Raw genomic sequence first — 19,579 nt, 5'->3', positions numbered from 1 at the left:
AGACAGCTATGCCACAATTCCATCCATAGGAGGTATTTAAAATAATCAGATTCGCAGAGTCAAACATTAGTAGGGAATGGATGCCTAAGAAATGGGGAGCTAGTAATCACGGTTTCGGTCCAGCAAGCTGAACACTCTAGAGGTCTGCGATACACAGTTGTGCACATGGTAATGCACACTTTAAAATTTTGTTATAAGAATTGATTTCATGGGGGTGTTCTTAGAAAACAAAACCCAAAAGTAACCGCTAAACCCAAACCCAAACAAATAATGCTACATAAAATTCCAAAAACTGAGAAATAAGCAGAGGCCAAGTTTGTGTGACCGGGTAAGTAAACCAGCAATAGAAGCAGGCGCTGAGATGGCTCAGTGGGTGAAGGTGCTGGCCACCACGCCTGACCACAGGAGTTCATGTGCTGGAATGTACATGGTAGAAGGGAAGGACTGAGTCCTGCAAGTCGTTCTTTGGCCTCACACACAGGCTGTGGCCCTCGAGCCCCTACACACACACACACACACACACACACACACACACATGCACGCACATAAGTAAATGAATAAAACAATTGTAAACGTGGGAATTTCCCTTTGTATTGTATTGGCCAATGGAAATAAATTGCAGAAAACAGGCAATATGTAAGTAATATTATCTGCCTCCAATTATTCATCCTAATGAAAGGGGATGAGTGCCAGGTGCCTGGCAGCAGCCATTTAACGCACCTAAAGAAAAGCGGGCAGCCCAACCAACTCTGCAAGCACATGACAGGCTTGCGGGTTTAAGTTGGGACTTACTTTTGATTATCTGTAGGATTATTACAAATTTTGGAAGGTACTTGACCATAGAGACAAGACATATTTTTATTTTTTATTTATTTTTTTAATATTTATTTATTTATTATGTATACAATATATGCCTGCAAGCCAGAAGAGGGCACCAGACCTCATTACAGATGGTTGTGAGCCACCATGTGGTTGCTGGGAATTGAACTCAGGACCTTTGGAATAGCAAGCAATGCTCTTAACCGCTGAGCCATCTCTCCAGCCCAAGACATATTTTTAAATATGTAAATATTCTCATCATTTGATCCCACGATTCTGTTATGGGATTCTGTCCTCAAGTAATAATTCCAAATGAGGAGAATCTGCATGAAGATGCGTGTCGTAGCATCGCATGTAATACAGAAAAAATAGTTTAATAATCAGGAAAGTCATTTGCATACTTCTTCTGTTAGCACCGGACTGCAGAGCCAGCTCAGGGATCAAGAGCACGTGTTGCTCTTCCAGAAGTCTGGAGTTTTGCCCCAGTGCCCAGTTCCAGATTCCTCTTCCGGCCTCAGGGGGCAACTCGCACACACGTGCACGCATACACTCACAAAGAGATATACGTAAGAATAAAATCTTTAAAAAATGCTGTCACTAAAGTATGAACATTAAAGCAAAGTCATAGCCTGTTCTATAGAGAGAGTTCTAGTACAGCCAGGACTACACAGAGAGACTACATAGAAAGACGAAAAATAATGCAAGTAAGAATTTACATTAGGTTTCAAAAGTTGTAAACAGAACCTAGCTATGACATTCATGTGTGAATATATATATACATATATATGTATATATATATATCGTGTGTGCATTTGAGCGTGGACAGGGAGGAAGAGCTAGGTCCTTCCACTTGACCTTGACTTGAAAGAGGCTGTCACGCAGTTTTCCTCTGCAGGCCAGGCTAGCTGGCCACTATTCCAGGGTCCTCCTGTCTCCGCCTCTCACCTCCCCCGAGGAGCTTTGGGTTTCCTGTTTGGGAATTATTTTATTTGGTCAGCAAAGATTGAAGGTCCAGTACTTGAGTAACACAAATCCTGCCTTCAGGGAACTTAGGTTTGAGTGACGGGAGGCAGAAATCGAGATAAACCAACTAAGCGTCACCACCTATGATGAGCACTCAGAGAATAACTTGGATACTGCACGTGCGTACTCTGCGACTGGAGCTCTTCCTTCTGGAAGGAAGGCGTGGGAATTCAGAGCCAGGCTGTCAGTCAGGGCGGGGTCTGGCGGCCAAGGCCGCGGTCCCAACGCCGCCGCGGGCGGGCGGGCGGGCGTAGTTTGGGCACGCGCCTACTAGGTGAAGCGGATCACGTGACCCGAGAGGCGGGAGTTGGTGAACGGAGTTTAACCGGGTGCTCGCCCGACCGTGAGACGGGCGGGGCCGAGAACCAAACAAAGCCAACGTCTCCGGAGCGGCTGGGGGCGGGGCCGGCCAGTCGAGTCGAGCCTGCCGAGGCCCGAGCGCAGGCCTTCCGCTGAGTTGATCTTACGGTTGCCGGTCGCTGTGGGCCGCGCGGTCTGCGGTCGGCCTGAGACTCGCGGTGCAATGGCGACCTTTGTGAGCGAGCTGGAGGCGGCCAAGAAGAACTTGAGCGAGGCGCTGGGGGACAACGTGAAACAGTAAGAGCCGCTGGGACCAGCCTGGGGGCCTGTGCGTGGGTGTGCTTCTGGCCCGGGGCTGCCGTAGTCCCTGGATTCCCTCCCCCTCCTGGAGGCCTGAGGCGCCTCGCGGCCGCCGCGGCTCCCATACGGCTTCCGACCGGGACTCGAGGCGCTGGAGGATTGCCTCCCCGGCTCGCCGGAGACCAGGGATGCCCGCATGGGGTGGGAGCAGAGCCTGGATGCCAGGGATCCGGCGGCACTGGGGCGCGCCGGGGCGGGGAGCCGGGAAGGCTTCCTGGAGGCGGAAGCCTGCGGCGCTTCGGGGCCAGCGGGGCTGCTGGTGAGAAGCGCTTTGAGAGCGGGTTGGGAAGGGACACAGATGTCAGGGGAAGCCGGTCACTCAACACCACAGTATCCACAGGGACGGTAGCCCAGCCGGCCGTGGGACGCCCTTTCCAGCTCTCTGTACGGATTATCTGATCCTCCAAAGGGGTGTGAGATCGACACAGTACTACTCCGATTTGATAGACAGGGCACCGACACCCCCGAGAGGTTAGTTACTCCCCAGAAGCCAGCGGCTAAGGATGGGACCAAGGCTTCTGGTTCCTGCTGTGTGATGCTTCACGGGGGCTGTAAAGGGACCCTCAGGCGCCCAGCCAGACTGTCAGGGGTGACAGCTCCTTAAACTGCAGCCTATCGCATCCCGAGGAAGTGAGTGCCTCAATCTTTTGGGGACCGGCAACAATGTCAAACCCATAGTTCCTGGCGTCCGTGCAGAAAAGATTGTCCCGAGACACCAGTGAAGGAGAACTGGGGTCTGCTGATGGAAAGGCTCTCAAGACAGGGCACTCAAGAGCGTCGGTTCAGGCTTCTCACCCAGCCCCCGCTTTAGTAAAAGGCTTTTAAAAAGAATAGTTATTACTTGTACATTTTAAGCACCAGAGATAAAAGAGATGCCCAGGAAAAGGGTAAGACAAACCTGTATGCATTGCAGCTGGGATGGAGAGGGATCCTGGCAGTCGGGGCCCAGGGAATACTAAGTGCTATAGCTCAGGTGGAGGAGCATTCTGGCAGTTGGGGACTAGGAACAGCCCAGGTCACAGTCAGCATAGCAGTTTACAACCCTGCTCTAGGGAAGGTTTCCCCAATGTAACAGCTCTGCTTCTGCAGGAGAGGGCTTCCCCAGCAACGTTTTTACAGCCTGTGCTCCCGAGTGTAACAACTGATCTACTACTAGGGGAAGGTTTCCCCGGCCAAAGTCTTAAGTTTTTTTTTTTTCTTTTCTTTTCTTTACATTTTTGTTTTTTCGAGACAGCGTGTCTCTGTAGCTTTGGAGAACTTGTAGACTTTGGAGACTAGCTCTTGTAGACCAGGCTGGCATTGAACTCACAGAGATCCTTCTGCCTCTGCCTCCTGCGTACTGGGATTAAAGGCGTCTGCCACTGCCGCCCAGATCCCAGCCAGTCTTACAGCTCTGGTCCACTCTGCACCTCCTCTGGCTTCCCCAGCGAAGTTTGAACAAAGCTGAGTTGTAAGGCTTCCCCAGCGAAAGAGTTATAACCCCACTACACTCGGTCTCTGCTCCAGGGAAAGAAGGTCTTCACCCAAACCTCTGTTTTACTGGGAGGGAAGAATCCAAGAGAGTGGCTGCCTTTTCCAGGGTGGAAGAGGAGCAGCAGCAAACGGAACAGGTGCAGGGCTTATATAGGGCTTCTTAGGGGCGGTGTTTTCCCGAGAAGAGGGATTGCTTAGTTTTCCCTGCTCAGGACTTGGTTAGTTGGTCAGGGGCAGAGATGGCTGATTTCAGGGCCATACTGTGTTTCTTTCACTGGCCTTTTTTTTGGGGGGGGGGCATGTTTCCTTCATTGGCTCTGATTCTAAAAACTGTTTCTTTGGCACTGGTTTCAGGTTTGGGGTTCAGGACTAAAGCGTTTTTGCTGGCTCAGGTCTCAGAACCAGGGTGTGTTTCTTTTACTGGCTCTGGTTTCAGGACCAGGGTGGGTTCTTTAGCTAGCCCTTTCCCTACAAATACCCAGGTGTGGACATAGGCTTCTCAGTGGAGAGTCATGACTGGCTGAGCAAATGCATTTTGGTGGCTGTCTTTTTTTATGGGGGGGGGGGTACTTTTCTTTCCCCTTTTGCTGGTGAGTCACATGGGTTTATATCTGATAAAGTAAAAAAAAAAAAAAAACACAAAACCAGGAGCCATTGGTTGCCCAAGGGATTCCTGTTGGGATGACTAGAAAGTCGCAGGCTTGCAGCTGGAAGGGAGAAGGAGGTCTTAGGCAGGTGTTGTTTTGGAGGTTTTGGTTTCAGCTGGCGGGTTTTTTTTTTTTTTTTTTTGGTTTTTTTCGAGACAGGGTTTCTCTGTGGCTTTGGAGCCTGTCCTGGAACTAGCTCATGTAGACCAGGCTGGTCTCGAACTCACAGAGATCCGCCTGCCTCTGCCTCCGGAGTGCTGGGATTAAAGGCGCGCGCCACCACCGCCCTGCTGGCGAGCGGGGTTTTAAGCTGACCGGGGTAAGGGGCTCTTTTTCCTTCTATTGTTCTCAATCTGACCATCCTGCCTCGAGACCTTGATGCCAAGCTCCATGGGCAGCCAAATAGTATCATGGAGGGACGCTGAGGCAGGGAGGAAATTAAATTAAAAAGTTACTTTAGTAGGTAAAAAGGACAGCTTTTTGCCCTCACTAGAGTGGCTTTATGCTTTGTCATACCGAGTGGTAAAACTTAGGTTTCAAAAGCGCTCCAGGAGAACTGTCTCTTTTCCGTACACAGCGTGTGCTCACAAGGTTCTGGCAGAGAGTGGTCTTACGTGCTGCTCAATCTGAAGGCCATGGCTTGTGTATGATTAGCTTTAATTTTGGTTCGCTACTGTGCCTTCCAGGTCGCACATGCATTGGTCACACAGTAAACTCAGGGCTGATAGTAATGTTTTGTAAGTTAGCAGTACTCCCGATCCATTTGTACAGACCAAAGCTCACTGTGATGTTGTCAGATATGGTGCTGAGTCTAAACTTCATTGATTTGTAATGGAAAATCCACAGGTCTTTGTGCCGGGCACTAATGATGCAGTATGGAATTGTATGGGATTCTTCTTTCATTTGAAAAACTGCCTCTTGGTTAAGCTTCTTTTACAAGCTTGTCTCTTACGTTTCCTCCTAAGCAGTTTGCTGTGCATTGTACATCGTGACCTTAAATGTGATCCTGGGTAGTGGGTGAATGAAGCGTATACAGAGTTCATGGATGGGGACCGTTTACTGTTATCCAGAGGTCCAGATGTTAAACCAAGTCCTTTCTGCTTCTCATATCCAGGAATATTTTCTTTTTGGTGAGGTGTTTAGAAACTCAGTTTTTCTGCCGATCCGATTAAAACGTGAGCTCATCTGAAGGGAAGCATGGTACCCAGAATGGTAATAAATACAGGTGACCCCCCCCCCCCCATAAAAGTGCACATTTAGGAATGAAGCTGCCATGTAGGCTTCTGGAGGGCAGCCTTTGAAAAGGTGACCCCCGAGAAGGAAGGCACAGCTGTGCCTGTTGTGAGTCAGCCCCAGGCCCACATCAGCCTCCTTTTAGGGAAAAAGGATGTTTCTTGTTGGTCTTCTGCGTCTTAGGTGTGTCCATTTGCTAAGCCTGCTGTGACAAAGTGCCACAGAAATAAATTTTCTCACGGCGCTGGAGGTTGTAAATCAAAGGCCAGCATGTTGAAGGGGTGGGTTTCTTCTGAGACTTCTGCGGCCTCTCTGCAGAAGTTTGGAGTGCCTGCCCCCTTTCACTGTGCTGACTAGATTAGAAGGTGATTAGCAATCACCTTCATGGGCTCACCCTAACTCAGTGATATCTTTATAAAGGCTTTGGCCTGGGCCAGGCGCTTCCCCAGAGGAACTCTGGGAGGCTTCCCACAGCTCAGCCATTGACACGGATTTATAAACTTCTTTCTTGGGAGTAGGAGCAGCTAGAGTGACCCCGGGGACAGAGGCAAAAGCCTGTGGTTTTAGTGTTATTTCTCCATCTGCAGATACTGGGCCAACTTGAAGCTGTGGTTCAAGCAGAAGATCAGCAAGGAAGAGTTCGACCTTGAAGCCCACAGACTTCTCACACAGGACAATGGTAGTCCTTCATTTCTCCAAGTTTCTCTAGACTTACAATAAGTACTTTTGTTTTTGATGTGTGTAAGGTAATCTTAACAATATTAGTTTTAAAAGTTAACTGTGAAGAATGGTAGAGAGTGGGGAACATTAAAGTACTTACAAGCTAGGCTAGAGGTTTTCTTACGTTGAAAGTACTCTGACTTGTGACAACCTTCCTTTTTTTTCAGTCCACTCTCACAATGATTTCCTCTTGGCCATCCTCACGCGTTGTCAGATTTTGGTTTCTACACCAGGTAAGGGAGTGGGAATGTTTCCAGTGTGGATCACCTGGCAAAGCCGGGCAGCACTGGGACTTAGCTTCCTTCATGAGACACCACTCAGGTTTGCAAAGGAAGTGTTCTCTAATTCCACAGAACAACAACAACAACAAGCCATGTAGGTGATAATTATCTTATCAGATGACTTCTTCATATTTATGACTTCTATTCCTCACTCAGCTTGTTACATTCGAGATGAAGTAATGAGGGTGGAGTCAGGATTCCTTCAGAAAATGAAGGTAGGGAGGAGGGGATGTTCAGGAGGCTGTGCTCTGAGCAGAACAGCACGGGGGGAGGGGTGGTAAAAGTTCAGTGCTTATTTGGCAAATTGTTGGTAGGAGGTTGGTGAAGACTAAGTGTAACTGGTTGTAGGTAGAAATTGGGGTTCTAAGGTGATATCGATTGTTTATACACTTGTCCTTCAGCCAGCTGTAGTAAGGCAAAGGTTAAGTAAGTACTTTGAAAACTTCACTTGTGATAAAGCTGTCTTAGACCTTGTTCAAAACCGAGGACCATGGGCACTTGTTTAAAAGTTAAGTCAACTTGTTTTTTTTTTTTTGTCAAGCAATGGGTGAGTCTGACTATCTTAAAAGTCATCCAGGAAATGGCTGGTGTTTTGTATTATCCCTTAAGAATTTTTGCTTTTATTGCTTTTTCTTATGTGTTTGTGTGCAAAGTGAATATAGTTACAAGTAGCACATCCCCTTGGAGCTGGAGTTCTGGCAGTTGTGAGTCACGCAGGTCTTGCGAGAGTAGTACGTGCTTTTGACTGCCAGATCAGCTCTCCAGCCCCTGTATCATACCTCTTTATCATGATAACGAGCTTGGATTATTTGTTACGGTCTAACCGTCTCATTCTCTTAGAGAAGCTGTGGATGTTGAGTGTAGCGGGTGGTGGTTGTGGAGACGTGGTGGCTCCCCAGCCCTTTCCTCGTTGTCTCCACACATGCTCCACGGCTCTGGTTAACTTAATGGAAGTGGACTTTAGCCAGACTGCTTTTATGTATGTCTGCAGTTGGATCACACTGACACTCTCTGTGCCTGAGCAGAAGAGCCAGCCCTGTGAGGACCGGCTCTCTCTAGGTGGGCATGTTGAGAGCGCCACACTCCAGCAGACAAGTGCAGTGGGCAGAGATAACACAGGCTGTGGAGGCAAGGAATGGACTCAAGATTAGATTTTGTCACTAGTATGATTGATACTTGGTGATTCAAAGCTTTTTTTTAAACATTTATTTATTTATTATGTATAGTGTTCAGCCTCCATGTATGCCTGCAGGCCAGAAGAGGGCACCAGATCTCATTACAGGTGGTTGTGAGCCACCATGTGGTTGCTGGGAATTGAACTCAGGACCTTGAGAGGAGCAGTCAGTGCTTTTAATCTCTGAGCCATCTCCCCATCCCCAAAACTGCATTTTCTTTCTTTTTTAAAAAATATTTATTTACTTACTTATTATGTATATGTACACAATATTCTGCCTGAAAACCAGAAGAGGGCACCAGACCTCATTACAGATGGTTGTGAGCCACCATGTGGTTGCCGGGAATTGAACTCAGGACCTTCGGAAGAGCAGGCAATGCTCTTAACCGCTGAGCCATCTCTCCGGCCTGATTCTAAGCTTTTACACTTATGAAATAGATACAGGAACAAGAAAAACAGATGAAAGTATATGTAAAGTAGTACATTTCCTAGTGAAAATGGCATTAGTAAGCATATACTTGTTAGATTAGATAAAAACTCATTATTCTTGAATGTATATTGATTATACAATTTTAGTAATATACATTAAGTTAGATAACTAATCTTCACAGTCACTCTTCAGGGTATTGTTAGCTTCTTTAATAGATACAAAAATAGACATTAGAACAAAACAAAAATTTAAAAATTTGCCCAAGGCCCTGTCTAATTAAATGGTAGCCTTGGCTTAAAGCCGGTCTTTTTTTTTTTTTTTTTTTTTTTTTTTTTAAGACTTATTTATTTATTATGTATGTTCTGCCTGCATGTATGCCTGCAGGCCGGAAGAGGGCGCCAGATCTCATTACAGATGGTTGTGAGCCACCATGTGGTTGCTGGGAATTGAACTCATGACCTTTGGAAGAGCAGCCAGTGCTCTTAACCACTGAGCCATCTCTCCAGCCCCCAAAGCCGGTCTTAAGTGCTGTGGGAATCCCCTTTCTCTGGGCCATCTTTTCCCCTTGGTGTCTTTACCCTGCTCGCCACCTGCACAGCAGCTCTGTGTTCTGCTTCTCCATGTCCCTGCAGTCAGCACGTCCTGCCGGCACCTAGGATCCAGTTTTAACTGCAGGAGTCGCTTTCTTTGGGAAATCATTTAACTGTAGAACCCAGATTTTGCCCCCCCCCCCCAAGTTTTACTAACCATCCCTCCAAAAACAAAACAGAACAAGGCAAAAACTCTAACCCATTAAAATGTTAACAACTGAGGCTGGGAGCTGCTCATTGGTTAAGAGCACTTGCTGCTCTTGCAGAGGGCCTGGGTTCAGTTCCCAGCACCCACATGGCAGCTCACAACCGTCTGTAACTCCAGTTCCAAGAGAACTGACATTCTCCCCTGGGCTCTGAGGATACTGAGCATATTTGTGATACATACGTGAACATGCAGGCAAACATTCATACTCATAAAATAAAAATAAATAAATCTTAAAAGTATAGTATATCCGTTACTACATTATGAGTATTTCTTTTCTTATTCAAAATTTTGGTGGTGGGGCTTGAGAAATGGCTTGGTGGTTAAAAACACATACTGCTCTTGGAAGGGACCCAGGTTTCATTCCCAGCACCCATGTCAGATGGCTTACAGCTTCCTGTAACTACAGTTCCAGGGGATCCAAAGCCCCCAGCCTCCTCAGGCACCTACAGTCATGTGCACATCACCCTCCCCCCCCCCCCGAGACACACAAGTACATATTAAAGAAAAAATTTAAAAACTGTTTTGGAGGAGTACTTTGAAATTACTATTTTGGAGGTATTTTTTTCCAAGTGTAATACACATTCTCACACACACATATGCATACACACACACACACATACTTAACACATACATGTACATTAACCACTGTTCGTAGCTCTGAGAAAGTCAGCACAGACAGTTGGTAAAGGCTGCTCCCGACTAGATGCTGCATTCTAGTGCATCCCCTGCTGTGCTCTGTTCTTATGGGGAGTTGTCCATTGTCCCTCGTTGTTGCTTACACCTGTCTCTTGTCTGTCGTCTTCAGTGTCTGTATCTTTACTTCATACCCTTGTCCTTTGAGTGTTCCTCAGCTTCTCCAGGCTTTCTGTTTAATATATTCTTGGATTCAGCAGCTTTTGTAACATTTTCTTGTTTGATGGATACATGTGTTCTCAGACTTTACTGGAGATACCAGATGCATATGGTACCTTTTACTTCCTGTCTAGAACATATGCTCAGTTAGCTGATTTTTTGTTTTTAATTCATGTGCTATTGTTGGATGTGGTTTGCTCCCCATGGGTTAAGTATTGGGATCTTAGATTTCAGTGTGGATTGTAGTGAGGTGGCGGGAAGTTCTTAGGCACTGGAGTCGCCATCTTGAGAAGCAAGATGAGATGAATGTATCTTGTACTCCTGATTATTTGTGTTTTTCTCTTTCGGATGAATAATTTTGCTACATGAACTCCTGGGGTTCTTTTTGGGAAGGTGGGATAGTATGCCAAAGTTTGGCTGTGCAGCCCAGGCTGGTCTTGAACTTGGAACCTTTCTGCCTTCCCAAGTGCTGGGATCATGTGCCACCATGCCAGTTACTGCTGATCTTGGGAGAGTAATCAGGTTGTTATAAGAACAAGCCAGATCCCTGATTATCTTTTTGACTTTTTTAACCTCTCAAAAATCTTAAGTATGTTTCTTCCATTGGTGAATATTCCACAGTATCAAATATGATCAGTGCCTATTCAGTGCTGTTCATGTGGAGATTTTGCTGTAGAGTGAGCCGACAGAGCCTGCTGCTAGGAAGGGGTATGTGCTGAAAGCTTTGATCTAGGAAACCAGTGTCCATACTGCCTACCTTAGCAGATACCAGACATACTGAGTGTGGCTTGAGAAGAATTGTCGTCATTGTCGTCCCCCCTTGCCAGCTCACCTTCATATGTACCTGCTCTGTACCATCCTGTGCTTGGAAGTGAGCAGAGTTGCTTTGTGGGCATGGGAACTGCATCTGCACAGAAACCTGCACGTGGTTTGGTGCTTCATTGCTATCTTCATGGTCTTAATTCTTGAACAAGGAGTTCTACATTTTAAAAATGATTTTTTTTATTGTTTGAGAATTTCATACTGCATATGATGTATTTTGATTAAATCTACCCCCATGTTTTTATTTCATACTGATCTAGTCCATGGGAGTGAGGAAAGGCATGCATGTGGATAATTTTTGATCATAGACCTTGTATTAATAGTGACTTTTAGGCTTACCACGCCCTCCTTGCTTCTGTGGGTCTGTGTTAAGCTGCCTCTGCCTACCCTTGCAGACTCACAGCCTCTCTGGCTAAGCTTTGTAAGACCTCGTTAGTCCACCTTGGAACTTGACACTTCATTTCTTTATTTCTTGTGGGTCGCCTTCCTTAACTTTTGGTTTTAGTCAGGTTTTGAAAAAGAGATATTAAATGTGTTCAGTTCACCAGCTTGGGCTGCAGCCCTCCAAAACATTAATTAAAAATAAAGGACTGAGAGACAGAAGCAGAAGGACCTGAATTTGGTCTTCTTGAGTCCATGTCAAGGGCAGGCATTGCAGCATCTGCCTGTAATCATCTGCCTGTAATCTCTTCATTGGGAAGGTAAGGAAGGGAAGAGCTTGCTGGCTAGCTAGTTCAGCCAGCATCCAGCACTAGGTTCTGTGAGAGATCCCACCTTAATAAATAAGGTGGAGAAGAGGTTGAGGAAAATACTGGACATTCCCCTCTGGCCTCTGAGTGCATGTATGCGAGCATGCACACATGCATACATGAGCATGCATACAAACACCCAAGCACACACACATGCTTGAACACATTAAAAGAAAGAGTTTTGCTTTCCTCAAAAAATATAGTTAGAAAACAATATGATATGAGATTTGTCATTTCATATATAGAGAAGTAGAAAGAGAAGATTAAGATTTGAGCTTCATTATTTAAATTTTAATTGCCCAAATGGGCCATGCTTTTAATCTCCAAATGAAGAAAAAAGGTTGTTGTCAATTTTCACTCTAGCTGTGTCTTTTTCACGGTGACTCTTATTTTTCTGTCTTGTAGAGGGTGCTGGATCTTTGCCCTGGACAGGGGGCTCTGCAGCCAAGCCTGGAAAACCCAAGGGCAAGAAAAAGCTTTCTTCTGTCCGTCAAAAATTTGATGTAGGTCATTCTTCAATAAGGTCCTGGCAGCTACAATTATCAGTACTAGTGTGATAAAGCAGCTATGGCATTGGGGGTGGGGGCGGGTTGATGAGACAGGGTTTCTCTGTGTGGACCTGGCTGTCCTGGAACTCAGAGATCTGCTGGCTGCTGCCTTCTAAGTGCTGGGACTAAATGCACCACCACGCCTGGCTAAGTAGCTGTGATTTTAAATATTACCAGTAGAGTGGAAGAAAAAAGATTGTAAATACATCTTTGAAATGTATTCTTGTCAGTGTTTACAGATCAGTGTTGTTATTAGCACATCAGAGTTTCCAGTGATTGGAAGCTGGGCTTGTGTTCTCTCATCATTCGAGGTTCAGAGCAAAGACATTTGGGAGCTTCTGGTAGGCTTCTGTTGAAATCTAGCTCCGCTCTGAGCCCTTAGAGATCTACTGTATAGAGACTGTGAGGCATTTGGCTGTAAAACTTGTAAACCTTTGAAATACATGTTTTTAGGTAGGAAGGGAAGTTTTCCAAAAGTTTTTCATCCTAGGCTTGCCAAGATGCCTTATGTCAGTAACACTACTCAACCTGGGGTCTTCCTGTCTCCAGAGGCCTACCTGGGGTCTTCCTGTCTCCAGAGGCATACCTGGTTTGAAATGTGTTGGCTGTGTCACCGTTTTATACTTAGGAAATGGAAAAATGCTGGTAATTTTTTTATAATATATACTTGGAAACTGTCTCCACTGCAAAAGCAAAAGTACCAGGAACAAGTCTCCCAGTGATGGTAGAGTATATGAATTTCATAGGGACGCTGAAGTGTTGACAAGTGAACAAAGGTTAGGCTGTGTGTTAGGAATGTAAGCAGACAGTCACAATAAAGAGCTGCTTCTGTCCCATAGCATTAGCTTGGAGTATTTGTCAGAGTTATCATTTGATTTGTTAGGTTTTGTAAATCCTAACTGAAGCATTAATTGTATGTCTATACTTTCAGAATCTACTTACAATTAAACTTGTGTGATTTTTCTGAATACAGTTCTGTGTTGTCTCTTCCGATTATTATTTTTAGCATAAGGCCACACATTTTGTCATCACCAAGGTACTGATATAATCAGTGGCTGTGGGCATGGAGGTACACAACTGTATGCAATCCCAGCTCTTGGGAGGCTGAGGCCCATCTAGGGTATTAAGTATAGAAAGACTGTTTCAAAAAAGCCAAAGAACAGTCTGATGTGTATACAGCCATTGCTCTCTTGACTCACTGTGTAATGGTTTGTATTTACAATCATTTGTATGTGATTTACTTTTTGTAGCTTTGGTTTGAGCCTAACCTTTCTTGACTGAGCCATCTCTCCAGCCCACGATTCACTTTTTACTTTGACAATTTTAATACCCTGTGGTGTAGTTTTGGTGGGCTTGCTTTGTAGGTCCCTGTTTCTGGCAGACAGGTTTTTTTCCGTTTGTCCTGTTACTTGCTATTAAAGTAAATAATTTTGAGTTTCCTTATTCAGCATAGATTCCAGCCTCAGAACCCCCTCTCTGGAGCTCAACAGTTTGTGGCAAAGGATCCCCAGGATGATGATGACTTGAAACTCTGTTCACACACGATGATGCTCCCCACGCGGGGTCAGCTTGAAGGGAGGATGATTGTGACAGCCTACGAGCACGGGCTGGACAACGTCACTGAGGAAGCCGTTTCTGCTGTCGTCTATGCTGTGGAGGTGGGTTTACTGGTGGTAATGACTTTTATGAGATGTATGTGTTTTAAAATGATACTGATAGGAAGGAACTGAATGCCACTCAGTTTCATATCTGTCGTCATTAAGAGAAACGCGTCATGCTTCATAACTGAAGAATGCCTGTAGCTGACAGGTTTTCCAGGAAGGCTCCTTGCAGCGTCCATACTTCTGCTTATCTGTTTAAATCTGTTCTGTTGACACAACAGTTGTTAAGCAAAAACAGAAATCAGAAATTCTAGTGCTTCAAGTCATTTGTGTTTGAGGTAGTGCTGCATTTAAAAAGTGGGCATTTGAACAGTGGATTGTTTGACCCATTTTTTCTTTATCACCTAATATTCGACAAAATGTACATTGCACTGATTGCAGACAGTACTCAAGTAACTGTAGGTAATTTTCTGGGTCTCATTTTCCTCAAAGTCATTTCTGAGATAGAAACTGCACTAGAAACATTGAGTTCTGCATGAAAACCTGTATGAAATTGCACGAGGATGTCTTGATGGTGAAGTCACATTGCTGTAAGTGAAATGCCGAGGCCGATCCTGGCTCCCGTGCTAACATGTGCTGATCCTGGCTCCCCGTGCTAACATGTGCCGATCCTGGCTCCCGTGCTAACATACGCTGGAGGTATCGTATTTTCATGCTCCCCAGTCAGCTCTAATGTACTTGGTTCTTCTATGTGTTTGTTTGTTTGAGACAGGGTTTCTCTGTATAACAGGTCTGGTTGCCCTGGAACTCTTCTTGTAGACCAGGCTGCCCTTGAACTTACGGAGCTCCACCTGCCTCTGCCTCCTGAGTGCTGGGATTGAAGACATGTGCCACCACTCCTGCCTACTTGGCTCTTCTAAAGGTGATGAGAATTGATAGATATGTACAGTATTCTCTGTAGAGCTTTTGAGAGCAAAAGATTTTGGTAACCAGTGAATACCAGATCTTAAAACTTTTGTCTCATTTTAAGTCAAATTTCAAAGTTAAAGCATTAGAAAAATTAGTTTACCAAAAAATGTTTTCTGAGAAGTGTCCACTTAATCCATGCAGAGTGGTAGAGAGCGCTCAGCTTGCATGGGAGGCCCCATGTGATGCTCAGTCTCAGCACTGCAGACTATGAAAGAAAACCCACCGCAAAGAAAAGCATTGCATGTAGAGCAGCCTCTTTAAAGAGAGCAGAGTGAAGCTCACATACCCTCCCTCCCCCATGCATTGGCCTGGGCTCTTTCCACGAGTGTTTGTTGTTCTACGCCACCAAATGCAGGACTGTTTGGAATGGAAGGGCCACTTGACAATGGCGTCTTATAGTTTGCTTTTGAGCAGCTCTTGCTATTTTCTTTTGTTTTTCAGAATCATCTCAAAGATATACTGACGTCAGTTGTATCGAGAAGGAAAGCTTACCGGGTACGAGATGGCCATTTTAAATACGCCTTTGGTAGTAACGTGACCCCACAACCATACCTGAAGAATAGTGTGGTGGCCTATAACAACTTGGTTGAAGGGTGAGTAGCTTCTTACTCTCGTAGTGGTCCTTCGCTGCTTGGTCACTGACCTTATGTGAGAGGCCACTGTTAAAGAACTGGTTATTGTGTTTCTGCAAGATTTGACATCAGCGCAGTTATTCTTAAGTTGCATACATTATAATGAATTATTTTGGTACCCTTTTAAAACCAGAAGTAATTGTTTGACTGTCTCTCTGTGTGGGATGGAGTAGTCCCTCGGGTAGTGTTTTCTGGTGATGGCCTCTGCCTGGTGAGGGGTGGCCTGCTCATGGCCTAAAGCTGGGTTTCTGATGGTGGGAAGAGGAGGAAGAATGGTGGGTGTTTGTTGTCCCTGTCTGACACTTATGGCTAAAGCTCAGTCATGGCCTGCGTGCATTTCTGCTTGTTCTCAGCATCCTGTTGTGTAGACTGACCTCTGTCCGCCATCCACTCAGGCCCCCCAGGGCCATCTTCAGTTCTCAGCCACCCTTTTATGAGTTGGTTCAGGTTATCTTTATCCCACAACATTTCGTGTCAATTTTTATCCTTTTGGAAAAGAGCTCGCAGTGGTTTTCTTTGTGGTTGCTGCAGTGGCTATCCGTCTCTAAAGACTGGCTTTGGTCTGTCTGGTGATCCGGCTAGTGACTGACAGGGCAGAAGTGACAGTAATACGAGGCCAAAGGAGACATTGAAGGCTGGAGGGCTGGCGGCAGCAGCGAGATAACAGAGAGGACAGACACTGCCTGGGAGCTGGCAGCACATGGAGAGGGGACGCTGTGGCCGTCCCAAGGCTGTAGAGACATGGTGATGAATGAGTGTCATTTCAAATTAGGGTCCCTGTTTAGGTTTCCGTCTGTGGCGACATACCTATTTGGGTGGTTTCATATTTAAGTCATCCTCTCGGGAAAAATGAAAAAAAAAAGTGGTTCCTTGTAGTAAGGTGTGCTGGGAGCTGGCGCTGATGGCTTTTGCCCTGAAGCCCTCCATTCCTGTGCCAGTTCCAGGAAGCTGTTGCTCTAACAGCTGCTTCCATCTGCTGCTCTAAGCCACAGCTGCTGCCCCACTCTTGGCTTTGCCTCCTTGTATATCCCTGGCAACTGTGTAGTTACCTCATCTGTACAGATGTAAAGCCAGGCCTGACTTCTCAGCTTGTCTTCTGTTTGGCCTGTTTTGGGAAGTTAGCAAGATCTGGGTGGCCTTTTCCCATACTTTTTTTCCCATATTTTGCCTGCTACTTTCCTTGCTGTGTATTTTTTAAGCTTGCTGTCAGTATGATTTGCCTTCTCCGTAATTTTTCAGTTTCGTATTCCTTCAGTTACACCGCTTAAGTTGTTTATATGCATGTTTTATTTTATTTTTCCACACTGGAAACTCTTGAGGGGCAGCAAGCAGTTCGGTTCAGTACCCTGGGCTAAGTTAATATATTAGTATTGTGGGAAGAGGGAGTAAATGTGGCTGCATTATATTGTTTACTCCTGATACATGGGACCCTTTAGAAATTAGGATCATGGACTCTTTATTTATATAGTGGTGGGTTTTTGCTTCATTTAAAGATATTCAGAATGAGGCGTGTTCCACGAGCCTCTCTGTTCTTGGTTTCACTTATCTCTTCTTTTCTAGCCCTCCAGCCTTTTCTGCTCCCTGTGCCAGTCAGAATCCAGCTTCTCAGCCACACCCTGACGATGCTGAACAGCAGGCGGCATTCCTGTTGGCATGCTCTGGGGACACTCTACCTGCATCCCTGCCTCCAGTGAACATGTACGACCTTTTTGAAGCTCTGCAGGTATTTCTTGGCTGCTGGTTTACCTAGATTTATTGATACATTACTGACTAATGACTCTACAAAGATGCTAGCTTTTCCACTTTGACTTGTTTTTATGCTCTATAGTAGAAGTCTCATTTCAAAATCCCAACCCTGTAGTCCTCCTAAATTATCTCTCATCTTCTACCTCTTATTAAAACAAATATCTCATTCCCACAGTTCTTTATTTTTTTAATTTTAAAATTTAAATTGGCATTGTGTGTGTGTACATGGGTGCAAAGTGTCGTGGCTTGTGTGTGGTCAGAGGACAGCTTTGTGGGGTCACTACTTTCCTTCCACCTTTACTGCACTCCTGCCGTCAGGTGTGCATGGCAGTTGCCTTCTCCCTGCTGAGTGGCCGACAACCATCTAGTTTTATTATCTGACGAGGGATTCACTATGTTCTGATGTAAAGTTTATAGGGTACCTAAGTCATGAGAAGTTTTTAAAAATACAAGTTATACTTTTGAATGCTAGAAAAATAAGTCTATTGAAGTGTAATAGAAAATGTGATTTTAAACTCTCAGGTACACAGGGAAGTCATTCCTACACATACTGTGTATGCCCTTAACATCGAGAGGATCATCATGAAACTCTGGCACCCCAATCACGAAGAGCTACAACAAGACAAAGTCCACCGCCAGCGCTTGGCAGCCAAAGAAGGACTTTTGCTCTGCTAAATCAGGAATGGAAGATTTGGGACCATCACTAAATTAATTGGTTGCTGAAAATTGAAAGCTTTTGACTCCACATTTCAAAACTGAAGTGTATAATGTATGTATGACCTTTCCTATGGAAATGTGACATTGAGTGCATTTTGTGTTGCTACTGTGAAGCTATTAATAGATGCCTGACTAATGATGACCTGGGTGTGTGTCCCCAGGGTATAGGAGCGGGCATTCTCCTGTACCTGAACAGGGAGACTGAGGCAGCTGAGGTTTGTGTCTCTGGTCTATGGTAGGGTAGGGAACATCCTAGAATAAAGCTGCTGTTGCAGCACAGTCCCCAGGGTTAGGAGGGCTGCACGTTCAGTGATGTATGTGCTGTATCTGACAGTGAAAAAAATCTGCTTTCCCTGAAGAACTATACTCTGCATATTGGTGGAATAACCTAATGTTAGTCAGAATCTCCTTTAGTGACTAGTTAGCAGCTAGAGAAGTTCCCAGGCAACCCACTGTTTTCACCCAGAGAACAGGATTTGGATTTGTGGTGGCTTTTGTTGTTGTTGTTGTTGTTTTCCCCTTTAATACTCTAGTCCAATTCTTAGAATGCAGTTATCCTTGTAATTCAGTTGTGTTAGCATTACTGTGTCTAAAGGCTGATGGACAAGCCTGTTAATCCTTTAGAAATGTTTTCATGAAATCGTACAAACTGCTAATTTTCATATTTCTACAAAATGTTTTACTCTTTCAAGTGGTACTATGATCTTAACATTTGACAGTGTTACTGGTAACCAACTTGTTTTAAAGCGATGTTACTTTTCATTCATGTAGTATTGATGGATAAATTAGAAGTACAGATGGGTTATCAGAGGCCTAAGCAGTAGATACATGTATTTTTGTGTGTTCCTATATCTGGATCTGTGGATTTGATTTTGTATTTTAAATGTGACAAATAAACATTTTGGGAGAAAACCTTTTTCTGTTTATTCAAATAAGCAGATATATACTATATAATCTTATACTGATTTTTTTGAGACATGCTCTGTAGACCAGGCTAGCCTTGATCCACCTGCCTCTGCCTCCCAAGTGCTCAAATTAAAAGCTTGTGCCCAGGCAGATAAGGAATATTATCTTCCATGGAAATAGGAAAAGTCCAGTCATATGAGATCTTGGTTCAAACTTTAAAAGAATGTTATTAGGCATCTGACAAGGCAGGTTCCCATTGAGGTATGCATTTAGTGGTATATGGCCCAAGATTTAAAAAAAAAGTCAACAGCTTAAGTTGTTCTTGGTACAAACCTTTCCGAGTGTCAGGTGGGTGATACTCAAGAACTCTTAGGGTTGAAAGGGTTTGGAGTGATGGGTACACACAGTGGTCGTTTCGAACTGCTGCTATGTGAAGGGCTCATGCTGCCTCGTGGGTGGTGTGCGTGTCTGGAATGGAGGATTCCAAAGGGTTCTGTGTAGCAGAGGAGGTGCTAAGCAGTAGATTGTTGACTGTGTTAGACCCTGGCCCTCACTTAGTCACTAACCAGTGGGACCGCAAACTCCAAAATCAATGCAACAATTTTACCTTATTTTGAGGTCTACACTCACATCTGTCTTCTGAAATGCCAGTTGTCAAGGGATTTTCTGAAGTGGGGGCATAGGCTTGGCGGTAAGGCCAGGACATAAGAATAAATAGGATATTCAAGAGTTCCTACAAAAGATTGCAAACTTTGTTCTACAAAAGGCTGGCTCCTTTT

General features: G+C 45.0%; 1 protein-coding gene across 1 annotated transcript; it reads left to right on the top strand.

Annotated features, from left to right (window-relative positions):
* Positions 1-2,185: 2,185 nt before the first annotated feature.
* Positions 2,186-18,806, top strand: Tada1 (transcriptional adaptor 1). Its single transcript, XM_038349357.1, has 8 exons — positions 2,186-2,439; positions 6,443-6,534; positions 6,743-6,808; positions 12,087-12,184; positions 13,678-13,887; positions 15,241-15,392; positions 16,992-17,154; positions 17,700-18,806. Exons 1-8 carry the CDS (start codon positions 2,366-2,368, stop codon positions 17,850-17,852), a joined length of 1,008 nt encoding a protein of 335 aa, XP_038205285.1. The 5' UTR covers positions 2,186-2,365; the 3' UTR covers positions 17,853-18,806.
* The last annotated feature ends 773 nt before the right edge of the window (positions 18,807-19,579 follow it).

Source organism: Arvicola amphibius, chromosome 12 (assembly GCF_903992535.2).
Source record: "Arvicola amphibius chromosome 12, mArvAmp1.2, whole genome shotgun sequence".
Taxonomy (NCBI): Eukaryota; Metazoa; Chordata; class Mammalia; order Rodentia; family Cricetidae; genus Arvicola; species Arvicola amphibius.
The sequence above is the reverse complement of the archived record's forward strand: the minus strand, read 5'-3'. Positions and strand labels throughout refer to the sequence as shown.